The sequence below is a fragment of the Cnephaeus nilssonii genome, assembly GCF_951640355.1.
Source record: "Cnephaeus nilssonii genome assembly, chromosome: 1".
Classification (NCBI taxonomy): domain Eukaryota; kingdom Metazoa; phylum Chordata; class Mammalia; order Chiroptera; family Vespertilionidae; genus Cnephaeus; species Cnephaeus nilssonii.
Window position 1 is genome coordinate 117138422 of NC_137072.1, and position 15033 is coordinate 117153454.

General features: G+C 65.4%; 1 protein-coding gene across 1 annotated transcript in view; it reads left to right on the forward strand.

Annotated features, from left to right (window-relative positions):
• ZFYVE28 (zinc finger FYVE-type containing 28) overlaps positions 1-15033 on the forward strand; it is a 45328-nt gene that overhangs the window by 15188 nt on the left and 15107 nt on the right. The window contains 7 exon segments of the mRNA XM_079770063.1: positions 939-1076; positions 1609-1811; positions 4237-4326; positions 5443-5532; positions 6469-6570; positions 8556-9552; positions 9555-9826. Of these exon segments, the coding sequence (XP_079626189.1) occupies positions 939-1076; positions 1609-1811; positions 4237-4326; positions 5443-5532; positions 6469-6570; positions 8556-9552; positions 9555-9826 (1892 nt within the window).

Genomic DNA, 15033 nt, shown 5'->3' on the forward strand with positions numbered 1-15033 from the left:
GGGGGGAATGTGCATGAGATTTACCTCTGACAAATTAAAGGAAAAGCCTCCACAAATTCCAACATGTTTGTAACTTCACAGAATAAATGGTAGATGTTTAAAGAACCCGACAGTGTTAAAGAAGAGAATGGAATGTGTTTAAGATGCAATAAAAAACCATCTTGTTACCCTCTGATACAGGGTTCAAAACCGTTCGCTGCCCCGTGTGTTTTAAAGAGCAGTCTCTCTCTTCTTAAAATACGTGTTTTATAAAAATGTATTTTATTGATTTTTTACAGAGAGGAAGGGAGAGGGATAGAGAGTTAGAAACATCGATGAGAGAGAAACATCCATCAGCTGCCTCCTGCACACCCGCCACTGGGGATGTGCCTGCAACCAAGGTACATGCCCTTGACCGGGATCGAACCTGGGACCCCTCAGTCCATAGGCTGATGCTCTATCCACTGAGCCAAACCGGTTTGGGCTTAAAATAGGTTTTTATTGATTTCAGAGAGGAAGGAGAGGGAGAGAGAGAAAAACATCAATGATTAGAGAGAATCATGGATTGGCCGCTCCTGCACGCACCACACACTGGGGATGGAGCCTGCAACCTGGGCACGTGCCCTGACCAGGAATCGAACCCTGACCTCCTGGTTCATAGGTCACTGCTCAACCACTGAGCCACACTGGCTGGGCTGTTCTTGTGTTATTATTTATTAATTATTGTATGATTTTCCCCACAAACAACTGTTAGCCTGCTTGTGCCCACCTGTGCCTGTGCCCGCCCTGAGCGTGAGCAGGGAAGGGGCTGGAGTCTCCCCCCAGACCCTCCCGGGCCCTGAGCTTCTGTGGTGCCCGGTGCCCGGGGCCCGCGGTGCTGCCGCGTCTCGTCGTCTTCGTCCTGGCCGCCCGCCCGCCCGCCGCCGGCGCAGCCACAGCGCAGCGTCTCCCTGTTTCAGGACAACGTGCTAAACATCATCGACCAGATCATGGACGCCTGCATCCCCCAGGACCGCGCCCCCCGCGACTTCTGCGTCAAGTTCCCCGAGGAGATCCGGCATGACAACCTGGCGGGCCAGCTGTGGTTCGGCGCCGAGGTAGCGGCCCCGCCTGGGCCCGGTCACGGCCTTGGCGCTGCCCAGCCGTTTCTCTGCGAGCCCCGGTCCGCCTGGAGCTTGGCTCCGACGTGGCGTCCGGTTGCTACTGTGGGTGGGGGAGGGGCAGGGGTCCCACGCCCGGGCCCCATTGACCCTCCCCTCTGGCCAGTCACAGTGAGAATGTCTGCGGTTTCTGCCCCGCCCCCTCCTCCCCCTCCTCCCCCTCCTCCCCCTCCTCCTCACACCCACACCCTGTAACACCGGCCCCAGAGCCAGCAGAGGGCACGGGGGCAGGAGTTGCCGGGGTTCCCAGGAGAGAGGACTTGGGGATGAAGGCCACGCCCAGCCTGGCCACCAGCCTCCGGGTTCCCTGTGTGCCCAGCTTTGGGGCCACTGTCCTCTCACGGGGCCGGGCTTTTCTCAGTGCTGGGGGCCAGGCGGGAGCTCCCGCTCCGTGTGGCCCAGGACCCGGGGTGGGGGGGGGTGGGGCCGGGGGACCGGGTGCAGGTGGTGACCCTCCTTGCGCCTGCAGTGCCTGGCCGCCGGCTCCATCATCATGAACCGGGAGCTGGAGAGCATGGCCATGCGGCCGCTGGCCAAGGAGCTGACCCGCAGCCTGGAGGACGTGCGGGGCGCCCTCCGCGACCAGGCGCTACGGGACCTCAACACCTACACGGAGAAGATGAGGGAGGCCCTGAGGCACTTCGACGTCCTGTTCGCGGAGTTCGAGCTGAGGTGACCTTGCGGCCACGCGTGTGCTGTAGGCGTGGGGCCACGGCTTCGGCATGGGGTCAGGGCCTAGGCATGGGGTCAGGGCCTCAGCATGGGGTCATGGCCTAGGCGTGAGGTCATGGCCTAGGCATGGGGTCAGGGCCTAGGCGTGGGGTCATGGCCTTGGCATGGGGCCACAGCCTCAGCGTGGGGCCACGGCCTCGGCGTGGGGTCAGGGCCTTGGCGTGGGGTCAGGGCCTCGGCGTGGGGTCAGGGCCTTGGCGTGGGGTCAGGGCCTCGGTGTGGGGTCAGGGCCTCGGCGTGGGGTCAGGGCCTTGGCGTGGGGTCAGGGCCTCGGTGTGGGGTCAGGGCCTTGGCATGGGGTCAGGGCCTCGGCGTGGGGTCAGGGCCTTGGCGTGGGGTCAGGGCCTCGGCATGGGGTCAGGGCCTTGGCGTGGGGTCAGGGCCTCGGTGTGGGGTCACGGCCTCGGCATGGGGTCACGGTCTAGGCGTGGGGTCACGGCCTCGGCATGGGGTCAGGGCCTAGGTGTGGGTCATGGCCTCGGGTCTGTGTGGGGTCAGGGCCTAGGCGTGGGGTCAGGGCCTAGGCGTGGGGTCACGGCCGGCCTCGGGTCTGTGTGGGGTCACGGCCTAGGCGTGGGGTCAGGGCCTCGGGTCTGTGTGGGGTGGGTGTGCGTGCTCGGCGGGCGTTTCCGGTATCTCCAGCCGGAGAACTGCAGGGGGAGGAGCTGGCTGTTCAGGGTCAGGGCTGCCTGCAGGGGTGGTAACCCCTGGGACTTGGTGTGGGCGGTGGGGGGAGGGAGACCCCAGGGTGCACCCCACCCCACCCCACCGCCGAGCCCGACCGCTCAGCGGGAAAGCCGGGGAGGGCCCTGCGGAGAAGGCATCCGTGGGCCACCTCGGCCTCAGTCTCCCGGGCCTCCCACCCTCTGACCGCCCTCCTCCCTCCAGCCGAGCCTGCCCTCACCCTGCCCTGGGCCCCCAGCTGCCCCTCACCATCCGGCCACTGTTCACCCCACAACCCCCGCCACCAGCTCTGAGCACCCCCGCCCTATGCTCCTCTCCCTCCTTCCCGATGCCCCTCCCCCCCCAGGGAGCTGCCCCCCCCCCCCCCCCCGCCGGCCCACAGGCCTCTGGGGAAGGGCTCCGAGCGCCTGGGGGGGGCCCGCTGTGAGGCCGCACCCCCCCCCCCAGGCTGGGCAGGGGGAGCAGCCCCCGGCGCTCACGATGGGGGCCCTGGCCAACACACGGCATCGCTGGCTGAGGACTTCCCGGAGGGAACCCGCCCTCCTCCCCGGAAGAGGGAAGACTGAGGCTGATTCTCTAGCCTCCGACAAGCTTTCACAACCACAGAAAGCGGGAGGCAGCGATTCCGGCAGGAAAAGTGGTCTCATCCGGGCAGTGGCTGAGGGCCATCGCCTTTTCCTGTCTTCTCAGCCGTCCCACCTGCTGTGCCCCCTGGCGCCCAGATGTGCCTGTGGTTAGGCTGGGAGCATTTGCCCGCCTGTGACTTCCTCCCTCCCTCCCTCCTTCCTCCCCTCCCTCCCCTCCTTCTCCTCTTCCCTCCCTCCTTTCTATCCTTCCTCCCTCCCTCCTTCTCTCCCTCCCTCCTTCCTACCCTCCCTCCCTTCCCTCCTTCTCCTCTTCCCTCCCTCCTTCCTACCCTCTCTCCCACCCTCCCTCCTTCCCTCCCTCCCCCCCTTCTCCTCTTCCCTCCCTCCTTCCTACCCTCCCTCCTTCCTACCCTCCCTCCCCTCCTTCTCCTCTTCCCTCCCTCCTTTCTATCCTTCCTCCCTCCCTCCTTCTCTCCCTCCCTCCTTCCTACCCTCCCTCCCTTCCCTCCTTCTCCTCTTCCCTCCCTCCTTCCTACCCTCTCTCCCACCCTCCCTCCTTCCCTCCCTCCCCCCTTCTCCTCTTCCCTCCCTCCTTCCTACCCTCCCTCCTTCCTACCCTCCCTCCCCTCCTTCTCCTCTTCCCTCCCTCCTTTCTATCCTTCCTCCCTCCCTCCTTCTCTCCCTCCCTCCTTCCTACCCTCCCTCCCTTCCCTCCTTCTCCTCTTCCCTCCCTCCTTCCTACCCTCTCTCCCACCCTCCCTCCTTCCCTCCCTCCCCCCTTCTCCTCTTCCCTCCCTCCTTCCTACCTCCCTCCCTCCTTCCTACCCTCCCTCCCTCCCCTCCTTCTCCCCTTGCTCACTGGTCAGGGCTGGCCAGGCAGGATGCCAGGGAGGTGAGCAGTGACAGCTCAGGAGGGCAGGGCCGAGAGGGGGGGAGGGGGCCTGAGGAGGCGCCGGAAGGGGCCTGACCCAGAGCAGCTCTGACCCGACGGGGTCGCGCTGGCGGCTGTGCCTTACGCAGCGCGGGACATGGGGAGGGCGGGGGTTGGGTCCATCTGCGACGCCCGCAGCCCCGCTCACCTCCCCGTGTTGCAGCTACGTCTCGGCCATGGTGCCCGTGAAGTCGCCCCGGGAGTACTACGTGCAGCAGGAGGTCATCGTGCTGTTCTGCGAGACGGTGGAGCGGTGAGCCTCCGTGGCCCGAGGGCCCGGCCGCGTCCTGTGGCGGGGCAGCGGGGGGGGCGGGGGGCACCCACCTCATCCCAGGGATGCTCGCGGGACAGGGCCAGGCCGTCCCCTCCCTTGTCCTTGTTCCCGGGGTGGGCAGTCCTCATGGCTGCAGCCTCGTCCCTCAGCCCCGCCCTGTCTTCCCTCTGGGCCCAGCGGGCAGATCCTGCCGCTGAAGTTCACGGACAGAAAACTCACCCACAGGACAGCGCTGCACAGCTCCGGGAGCTGACCTCCTCCTCCTCCCGCTCCTCCCCCTCCCACCTGAGGGCCTCACCTCCTCACCTCCATGCCCCCACCTGTCCCCTCCTCCCCCTCTCCCCACCCTCCTCCTCACCCCCCCCCTCCTCCCCCTCCTCCCCCTCCACTGAGGGCCTCACCTCCTCACCTCCATGCCCCGACCCGTCTCCTCCTCCCCCTCCTCCCCACGCTCCCTCCTCACCCCCCCCTCCTCCCCGCTCCTCCCCCTCCACCTGAGGGCCTCACCTCCTCACCTCCTTGCCCCCACCCGTCCCCTCCTCCCCCTCCTCCCCACGCTCCTCCTCACCCCCCCCTCCTCCCGCTCCTCCCCCTCCACCTGAGGGCCTCACCTCCTCACCTCCATGCCCCACCTGTCCCCTCCTCCCCCTCCTCCCCACCCTCCTCCTCACCCCCTCAGGCAGGAGGGGGCCCTGGCTGGGTTTCAGGTCCCGCACGGTTTGGGGCAGATCTCAGCTGGTGCCTTGGGTGTGAAGCCAGAGGCTCCGAATGGCCTGGGGCTGACGGAGCCTGGAGGGCTCTGTGTGAGAGGGCCCTGCTGTGAGGCCAGCTGTGAAATCTCGATGTCGCCTCCTAAGCCGTGACTTTTCAAAGACGGAGTGGTCGGCGTTGGCCTGTTGAGAGGCATGTCACATCGCCCGCACCAGAGATGCTCTGACTTGCGTCTCTGGGATGGACGGGGGGAGGGGGGTCAGCGCAGGCCGCCCCGCCCACCCCCCGCGAGGGCTCGGGGCACGCGTCCCCTTCCGACTGTCCGCCCAGCGTGGACGCGGGTCTGACCCAGGCCCTGCCCTCCTCACTGTGCCCCTCGGCCAGGGCCCTGGACTGCGGGTACCTGACCCAGGACATGATTGACGACTACGAGCCCGCCCTCATGTTCACCATCCCCCGGCTGGCCATCGTGTGGTGAGTGTCGCTCCGCCCGGACGATCCTGCGGCAGGAACCGGGCAGGGCCGTCCCGTCCGGCGGCTCCTCCGGTGCTGATAAATGGTGCTCACCCCGCAGGGGCGGCTGCTCCACTTCTGCTTGGCTCTGGGGGTAGATGGCCTTGGGTCTCGTTGTCACAAACTCTGGGGGTGTCCCTTTCCCAGAGCGGGGCTCAGGGACAGTCTCGTGCTGACGGACGTGGTTGCCGCGGCGACATGCCGTTCAGGTGGTGGTTATCTGATGGTCCCTCGAGTGACATGATCAGAACAGGACAGTTTGAGCGACAGTTCTCATTGCTTTTCTCTAAACTTATTAAGACTTGGTCTCACCCGGACCGGTGTGGCTCAGGGGTTGAACATTGACCTATGAACTAGGAGGTCACAGTTTGATTCCAGTCAAGGGCACATGCCCGGGTTGCAGGCTCAATCCTCAGTGGGGGCGGCCAGGAGGCAGCCAATCAATGATTCTCTCTCGTCATTGGTGTTTCTCTCTCTCTCCCGCTCCCTCTCTGATATCAATAAAAATATCCTATATGATAAAAGGCTAATATGCAAATTGTCCCCTAGGAAGTTCAACCTGGAGTTTGATTGCTCGCTATGACGGGCGCTGACCACCAGGGGGCGGCACGGAACATGGCGGGCGACTAGCTGCAGTGGCGGGGCGCTGAGGGAGTGAGGGAAGGAGGAGGCAGGGAGGCGGGGAACCTGATTGGCCCTGATCACAGGCCAGGCCTAGGGACCCTACCCGCACAAATTTTGTGCACCCGGCCTCTAGTATTAAAAAAAAAGAAGATTGGGTCTTGAGGGGAAGCACGTGCCTGCTGAGTGTGGGGTGGCCGTGGAGGCCCCGGTGCATCTGGCACCCCCGGCAGCTGGGGGCCTGGAGCCAGGCTGGCTTTTGTGTCTCGAATGCAGCGGCCTCGTGGTCTACGCGGACGGACCCCTCAACTTGGACCGCAAGGCGGAGGACATGTCCGAGCTGTTCCGCCCGTTCCACACGCTGCTGCGGAAGATAAGGTGGGGGGGGGGCATCGGCGGTCCCCCCAGCCTCCCGCCCGCAGCCCTGGGGGGCGGTTCCTGGTCCCCTTCTGCTCACGCGGCGCGCGGGGGCCTCGGCCTTGGTCTCCGGGGCAGGTTCACGGCGTCGAGGGCCCTTTGTAGCTTGAGCCGGTCCTTCCCGCGGGGCCAGGTTCTTTGCGGTGGCCGTTGTGCCCGGAGACGGTCGGCGTCACTGCCCGGCGGAGGTCCCGCTGGCCCGTGTGCCGCTCTCAGGCCCTGTGGGGCCGGCTCGCGGGACAGGCTGTGAGACGCGTGTCCCGCGGTACGCAGCACAAGCTGCGCCGTTCGGAGAGGCACTCGTTTTTATTACTTTTTATTTTTATTATTTTTATTATTTTTAAATATATATTTTTATTGATTTCAGAGAGGAAGAGTGAGAAACATCAACAATGAGAGGGAATCATTGAGTGGCTGTCTCCTGCACGCCCCCTACTGGGGATCAAGCCCGCAACCAGGCATGTGCTCCCGACCGGAATCGAACCCAGGACCCTTGAGTCCACAGACCAATGCTCTATCCACTGAGCCAAACCGGCCAGGGCGAGGCACTCTTTTTTAAAAAATACGTTTCTATTGATTTAGAGAGAGGAAGGGAGAGGGAAAGAGAGAGATAGAAACGTCAGTGATGAGCCCTCGCCAGTTTGGCTCAGTGCATAGAGCGTCGACCTGCGGACCGAAGGGTCCCGGGTTCGATTCCGGAATTACGGTCAAGAGCATGCACCTCAGTTGCAGGCATCTGTCTCCCCAGCCTGGGCCCTGGCCAGCACACGTGCAGGAGGCAACCAATCGATGTCTTTCTCTCACATCGATGCTTCTCTCTGTCTTTCCCTCTCTCTTCTACTCTCTAAAAATCAATGGGAAAATATCCTCAGGTGAGGATTAAAAAAAGAGAGAGAGAGAGAGAGAAACATCAATGATGAGAGGATCATGGATCGGCCGCCTTCCGCACCCCCTCTGGGGATCGAGCCCACAGCCAGGCATGTGCTCTGACTGGGAATTGAACTGGGACTCTTGGTTCCCGGTTCGATGCTAACTGCTCAGCACGCTGGCCGACGGCGAGGCGCACTTTTCCGTGTGCTCCTCCGTGATGGCCCTGGAGTGTTCACTGTGGGACTCGGACCCAGGCTGGCCCGCGCTTCTCCCGCACAGAGCAGCTGCTCACCCCAGGAAAGTCACTCCGCCTGCTGGTCTCTGGGTCAATGCCCCTTCCTCCAGGAAGTCTCCCGGACTGAGCCAGGTGCCTTCTGTTTTCCTTGGTTGCAGTTGTCACTATTGTGGTTCAGTCATCACTCACATAAATATTTGTTTTCTGCATCTTCCAGGGCCGGGGCCATGCCTGTCTTGCTGCCCGTGCCCCCTGCCCTGCCCACAGGCCGGGCTCCGAGCAGTTGAGGAACAGGAGGAGGAAGCTGTATGGAAGCCGGCACCTGGCTTTTCACTCCTAGATGTTTTCATTCCTGTGATTAGCACATCCCCCGGACCAGGCTCTCTTGTTTCCACAAGAGGTGTCAGAACCTGGTTGTTAAGAAGGAAACTGCCCGGCTGGCGGCCGGCCTGGCTCAGTGGTTGAGATTTGACCTAGAAACCAGGAGGTCACAGTTCGATTCCCCGTCAGGGCACAGGCCCAGGTTGTGGGCTGGATCCCCAGCGTGGGGGGCGTGCAGGAGGCAGCCGACCCATGATTCTCTCTCATCACTGATGTTTCTATCACCTCTCCCTTCCTCTCTGAAATCAATAAAAACATATTTTAAAAATAGAAATATATTTAAACAAAATAAAAGAAGGAAGCTGCCCCCGCGGGAGCCGGTGCCTCGCATTATCGTGGAGGAAACGTTGTGAGCGATGGGTGCCCGCTGCCTCCCTGCGGGCGCTGGCAGGCGGCACCGCGCCCACTCTTGGCGGAGGCCGGTGGCCGTGGGCCCTCACCGGGTGTCTGTCCCTCGTAGGGATTTGCTGCAGACCCTGACCGAGGACGAGCTGCACACGCTGGAACGGAACCTCTGCATTTCCCACGACGTGGAGTTCCCCCTCCGCACGGACGTGCCGGTGCCCCCGGCCCTGGCGCCCGCCTTCCCTGCGCCCCTCCCGCCCGAGGAGCTGCTCCCGGCCAAGGCCAAGGACCTGGAGGCCGAACTGGCCTGCTCCATGCAGTACGACGACCAGGAGCTGGAGCAGCTGAGCCGCATGGTGCACCGGGCCGGGGACGCCATGTCCTCCCTGCTGTCCCCCCCCAGCGCCTGCCAGTCCCCCGCACGCCGGCCGGGCAGCGAGGGCAGCCCCCGGGTGGAGGCCTCCCCGGGCCGCAGGCTGCGGCCGTCGGGCAGCGACGAGGAGGAGGGCAGGGTGTTCTTCATGGACGACGTGGAGGGGGCAGCGGAGGCCCCGGGCAGCCCCTCTGTGTGGCCGGGCGGCCCCCGCGCTGACTCCCGGGAGAGAGAGCCGGGCAGGGAGGCCGGGGCCAGCGTGCCCGCCGCCTCGAAGGAAGAGGGAGACGTGAGCAATAACAACAACGTTCCAGACGGGGACAAGGCGTGGGCGTCGGGCCCCAACTCCTGCAGCTGCCTGGACGCCCCGCCGCCCCTGGACGGCTGGGAGGCGACGGCGGACGACGCGGAGACCGCCGAGATGATCGCCCACCGGACGGGGGGCATGAAGCTCTCGGCCACGGTCATCTTCAACCCCAAATCGCCTGCCTCCCTGGACTGCGCCGTCTCTGCCCCGGAAGCGCCCGGAACCGGTGCCTCCCCGTCGGAGACCGCGGCTGAGGGGACGGAGGGCGGCCCCCACAAACTCAGCGCCGCGGCCACCAGCTGCCTCCTCAACTCCTGTGTGTGCTGCGCGGGCTGCAGGGGCGGTGGGGAGGAGGCCGCCGAGAGCCTGCTGGACAAGTGCCGCCCGGGCGTCATCGGCACCTCCTATGTCGGCTCGGGCGCGGCCAAGGCGGGGCTGAGCGGCCGGAGGAGGCCCAGCCTGCCCTGGAGGCACTGCCTGCGGGCCCCCCGGCCCCCCTGCCCGCAGAAGACACCCCCGACCCGCAGGAGCCCGGAGCCCCTGCTCCCAGCAAGTGCCTGGCACTCCCCTCAGGGCCCGCGGGGGACGCGGCAGACAGGCCGCAGGGCGGCGGCGACGGCGGTCAGCAGGAGCCCGAGGCCAGACAGCCGGACGGTGGACAGCCCTCCGGGGCCGGGGAGGGGAGCCGCAGCCTGTCGGGCCCCAGGTAAGAGCTCTGGCCCCTGGGCTCACCCTCTGACTGCACCGGGGGCGTGTGTGGGCTGATTCTCTGTCGAGGTATTTCCATGCGCCCTCGAGGGGGGGCCGGGTGTGGGGGGCGGCAGGGGCCGCGACGCTGCAGGACGTGGGGGTGTGGGGGCGGCTGGGGCCGTGACGCTGCAGGACGTGGGGGTGTGGGGGCGGCAGGGGCCGGGACGCTGCAGGACGTGGGGGTGTGGGGGGGGCAGGGGCCGCGACGCTGCAGGACGTGGGGGGTGTGGGGGCGGCTGGGGCCGCGACGCTGCAGGACGTGCAGCAGCTCGATCAGGCCTCCTGGGCACGGTGGGGATAGCCGCCCAGATGTCCCCGTTGGGCCCTGAGGGTGCAGGCCTTTCAGGAGGTGGCAGGGCCCAGCCCGGGGCCGCCCCGTCCGCGGCGTGGCCCATCCTGGCCCTGGTGTGACCAGCGTGTGGGTGGGCTGGACGGTGGCGATGGGCGTGGCTTTGTCTCTGCTGCCCCGAGGGTGCCCACCTGACCGACCACACGGCCACTCGGCCCCCGTGTGAGGTGTGGGCCCCGGGCCCCCGGGTGCTGAGACCACCCAGGTCCTCAGGAGGTGCTCCTCTCCCCCGGGCCCTGGCCCATCGGACCCTGCACCTGGCACCTCCTCAGACTCCGGGTGTCTTGGTTCCCTGGCGCCCCTCTCCCCGGCGTACCCAGACAAAGCAGACCAGCAGCCGTGCCCCTCCAGCCTCGACATGGGGCAGAGGAGGAGCGGGGTTCGCCAGGTGGTTCCCACGGGCCGTGGTGTCACCACGGGCTGGCCTCTCACTAGGACCTGCCTGCAGGGCGCCCACCTGGCCTCGGCCGTGACCACCAGTGGGTGCTGCGGGGGGTGCTCAGCCTGGAGGCCGGCTGAGGCCCTCTGTCAGGAGCCGTGGGAGATGGGTACAGAGAGGTGGTCAGCAGGATGGACTGGGGAGGGGTCTCCACACCAGGGGAGGGGTCTTCACATTACGGGGAGGGTCTCCACACCAGGGGAGGGGTCTTCACACCAGGGGAGGGGTCTCCACACCAGGGGGAGGGGTCTTCACACCAGGGGAGGGTCTTCACACCAGGGGAGGGGTCTCCACATGAGGGGGAGGGTCTCCACACCAGGGGAGGGGTCTCTACATTAGGGGGAGGGGTCTCCACACCAGGGGAGGGGTCGCCACACCAGGGGGAGGGGTCTCCACACCAGGGGAGGGGTCTCCACATGAGGGGGAGGGTCTCCACAACAGGGGGAGGGTCTTCACACCAGGGGAGGGGTCTCCACACCAGGGGAGGGGTCTTCACACCAGGGGAGGGGTCTCCACACCAGGGGAAGGGTCTCCACACCAGGGGAGGGGTCTCCACACCAGGGGAGGGGTCTTCACACCAGGGGAGGGGTCTCCACACCAGGGGAGGGGTCTCCACACCAGGGGGAGGGGTCTTCACACCAGGGGAGGGGTCTCCACACCAGGGGAGGGGTCTCCACACCAGGGGAGGGGTCTTCACACCAGGGGAGGGGTCTCCACACCAGGGGAGGGGTCTTCACACCAGGGGAGGGTCTTCACACCAGGGGAGGGGTCTCCACATGAGGGGGAGGGTCTCCACACCAGGGGAGGGGTCTCTACATTAGGGGGAGGGGTCTCCACACCAGGGGAGGGGTCGCCACACCAGGGGGAGGGGTCTCCACACCAGGGGAGGGGTCTCCACATGAGGGGGAGGGTCTCCACAACAGGGGGAGGGTCTTCACACCAGGGGAGGGGTCTCCACACCAGGGGAGGGGTCTCCACACCAGGGGGAGGGGTCTCCACACCAGGGGAGGGGTCTCCACACCAGGGGAAGGGTCTCCACACCAGGGGAGGGGTCTTCACACCAGGGGAGGGGTCTCCACACCAGGGGGAGGGTCTTCACACCAGGGGAGGGGTCTTCACACCAGGGGAGGGGTCTTCACACCAGGGGATGGTCTTCACACCAGGGGAGGGGTCTCCACACCAGGGGGAGGGGTCTTCACACCAGGGGAGGGGTCTTCACACCAGGGGAGGGGTCTTCACACCAGGGGAGGGGTCTTCACACCAGGGGAGGGTCTTCACACCAGGGGAGGGGTCTCCACACCAGGGGGAGGGGTCTTCACACCAGGGGAGGGTCTTCACACCAGGGGAGGGGTCTCCACATGAGGGGGAGGGTCTCCACAACAGGGGGAGGGTCTTCACACCAGGGGAGGGGTCTCCACACCAGGGGGAGGGGTCTCCACACCAGGGGAGGGGTCTTCACACCAGGGGAGGGGTCTTCACACCAGGGGAGGGGTCTCCACACCAGGGGAAGGGTCTCCACACCAGGGGAGGGGTCTCCACACCAGGGGAGGGGTCTTCACACCAGGGGAGGGGTCTTCACACCAGGGGAGGGGTCTTCACACCAGGGGAGGGTCTTCACACCAGGGGAGGGGTCTCCACATGAGGGGGAGGGTCTCCACAACAGGGGGAGGGGTCTCCACACCAGGGGAGGGGTCTCCACACCAGGGGAAGGGTCTCCACACCAGGGGAGGGGTCTTCACACCAGGGAAGGGTCTCCACACCAGGGGAGGGGTCTCCACACCAGGGGAGGGGTCTCCTCACCAGGGGAGGGGTCTCCACACCAGGGGAGGGGTCTCCACACCAGGGGAAGGGTCTCCACACCAGGGGAGGGGTCGCCACACCAGGGGGAGGGGTCTCCACACCAGGGGAGGGGTCTCCACATGAGGGGGAGGGTCTCCACAACAGGGGGAGGGTCTTCACACCAGGGGAGGGGTCTCCACACCAGGGGAGGGGTCTTCACACCAGGGGAGGGGTCTCCACACCAGGGGAAGGGTCTCCACACCAGGGGAGGGGTCTCCACACCAGGGGAGGGGTCTTCACACCAGGGGAGGGGTCTCCACACCAGGGGAGGGGTCTCCACACCAGGGGGAGGGGTCTTCACACCAGGGGAGGGGTCTCCACACCAGGGGAGGGGTCTCCACACCAGGGGAGGGGTCTTCACACCAGGGGAGGGGTCTCCACACCAGGGGAGGGGTCTCCACACCAGGGGGAGGGGTCTTCACACCAGGGGAGGGTCTTCACACCAGGGGAGGGGTCTCCACACCAGGGGAGGGGTCTTCACACCAGGGGAGGGTCTTCACACCAGGGGAGGGGTCTCCACATGAGGGGGAGGGTCTCCACACCAGGGGAGGGGTCTCTACATTAGGGGGAGGGGTCTCCACACCAGGGGAGGGGTCGCCACACCAGGGGGAGGGGTCTCCACACCAGGGGAGGGGTCTCCACATGAGGGGGAGGGTCTCCACAACAGGGGGAGGGTCTTCACACCAGGGGAGGGGTCTCCACACCAGGGGAGGGGTCTCCACACCAGGGGGAGGGGTCTCCACACCAGGGGAGGGGTCTCCACACCAGGGGAAGGGTCTCCACACCAGGGGAGGGGTCTTCACACCAGGGGAGGGGTCTCCACACCAGGGGGAGGGTCTTCACACCAGGGGAGGGGTCTTCACACCAGGGGAGGGGTCTTCACACCAGGGGATGGTCTTCACACCAGGGGAGGGGTCTCCACACCAGGGGGAGGGGTCTTCACACCAGGGGAGGGGTCTTCACACCAGGGGAGGGGTCTTCACACCAGGGGAGGGGTCTTCACACCAGGGGAGGGTCTTCACACCAGGGGAGGGGTCTCCACACCAGGGGGAGGGGTCTTCACACCAGGGGAGGGTCTTCACACCAGGGGAGGGGTCTCCACATGAGGGGGAGGGTCTCCACAACAGGGGGAGGGTCTTCACACCAGGGGAGGGGTCTCCACACCAGGGGGAGGGGTCTCCACACCAGGGGAGGGGTCTTCACACCAGGGGAGGGGTCTTCACACCAGGGGAGGGGTCTCCACACCAGGGGAAGGGTCTCCACACCAGGGGAGGGGTCTCCACACCAGGGGAGGGGTCTTCACACCAGGGGAGGGGTCTTCACACCAGGGGAGGGGTCTTCACACCAGGGGAGGGTCTTCACACCAGGGGAGGGGTCTCCACATGAGGGGGAGGGTCTCCACAACAGGGGGAGGGGTCTCCACACCAGGGGAGGGGTCTCCACACCAGGGGAAGGGTCTCCACACCAGGGGAGGGGTCTTCACACCAGGGAAGGGTCTCCACACCAGGGGAGGGGTCTCCACACCAGGGGAGGGGTCTCCTCACCAGGGGAGGGGTCTCCACACCAGGGGAGGGGTCTCCACACCAGGGGAAGGGTCTCCACACCAGGGGAGGGGTCTTCACACCAGTGGAGGGTCTTCACACCAGGGGAAGGTCTCCACACCAGGGGAGGGGTCTTCACACCAGGGGAGGGTCTTCACACCAGGGGGAGGGTCTCCACACCAGGGGAGGGGTCTGTGGGTGCAGGGCTGTGTGCTCTGCCTCCTCCTTTCTGGCCTCGTCCCCCCAGCACACGTGTGAGGAGCTGGCTGGGACCCTGTGGTGTTGGGGTCGCTGCTGCTCGCTCCTCCATGCCGAGTCCCCAAGTTTGCGGCTGGACCTCACGGCCCGTGTGCCCGCGACTGCCTTTCCTGGGTGGGGCCTCAGTCACTCCCCACCCCTCCCCAGCCCTGGGTACCCACTCATCTACTTTCTGGCTCCATAGGTTGGCCTGTTCCGGAAACTTCATATAAACAGAATCACACAATAGGTTACCTCTGGTGTCTGGTTTTTAAAAAACGCATCTTCGTTGTTGAAAGTGTTACAGATATCCCCTCTCCCCCCATGGCCCCCCCTGCCCCCCGGCCCCGGCCCCGCCCCCGCTCCAGGCCTTCCCTACACCATGTCTGTGCCCAGGGGTTATGCATATACACATACAAGTTCTTTGGTTGATCTCTTCCCATCCACCCACTCTCCCCCGCCTTCCCGCTGAGACTCCACGGTCTGTCCCATGCTGGCGTCTGGCTTCCTACTGAGCGTCATGCTTTCAAGGCCATTTCAAGGCCATGGACATTGTAGCAAACACCAGCCCTCCCTTCCTTTTCATGGCTGCGTAATATTCCACGTGAGGATGGACCAATTTTCGTTTGTCCACCTGTCTGTCCAGGTGTGTGTGTGCATGTGTGCATGAGTGTGTGTATGTGTGTGCGTGTGTGCATGTGTGTGTGTGTGCACTAGTCCCCTCTTTTGGCTATTATGAATAATGCTGCTGTGAACAC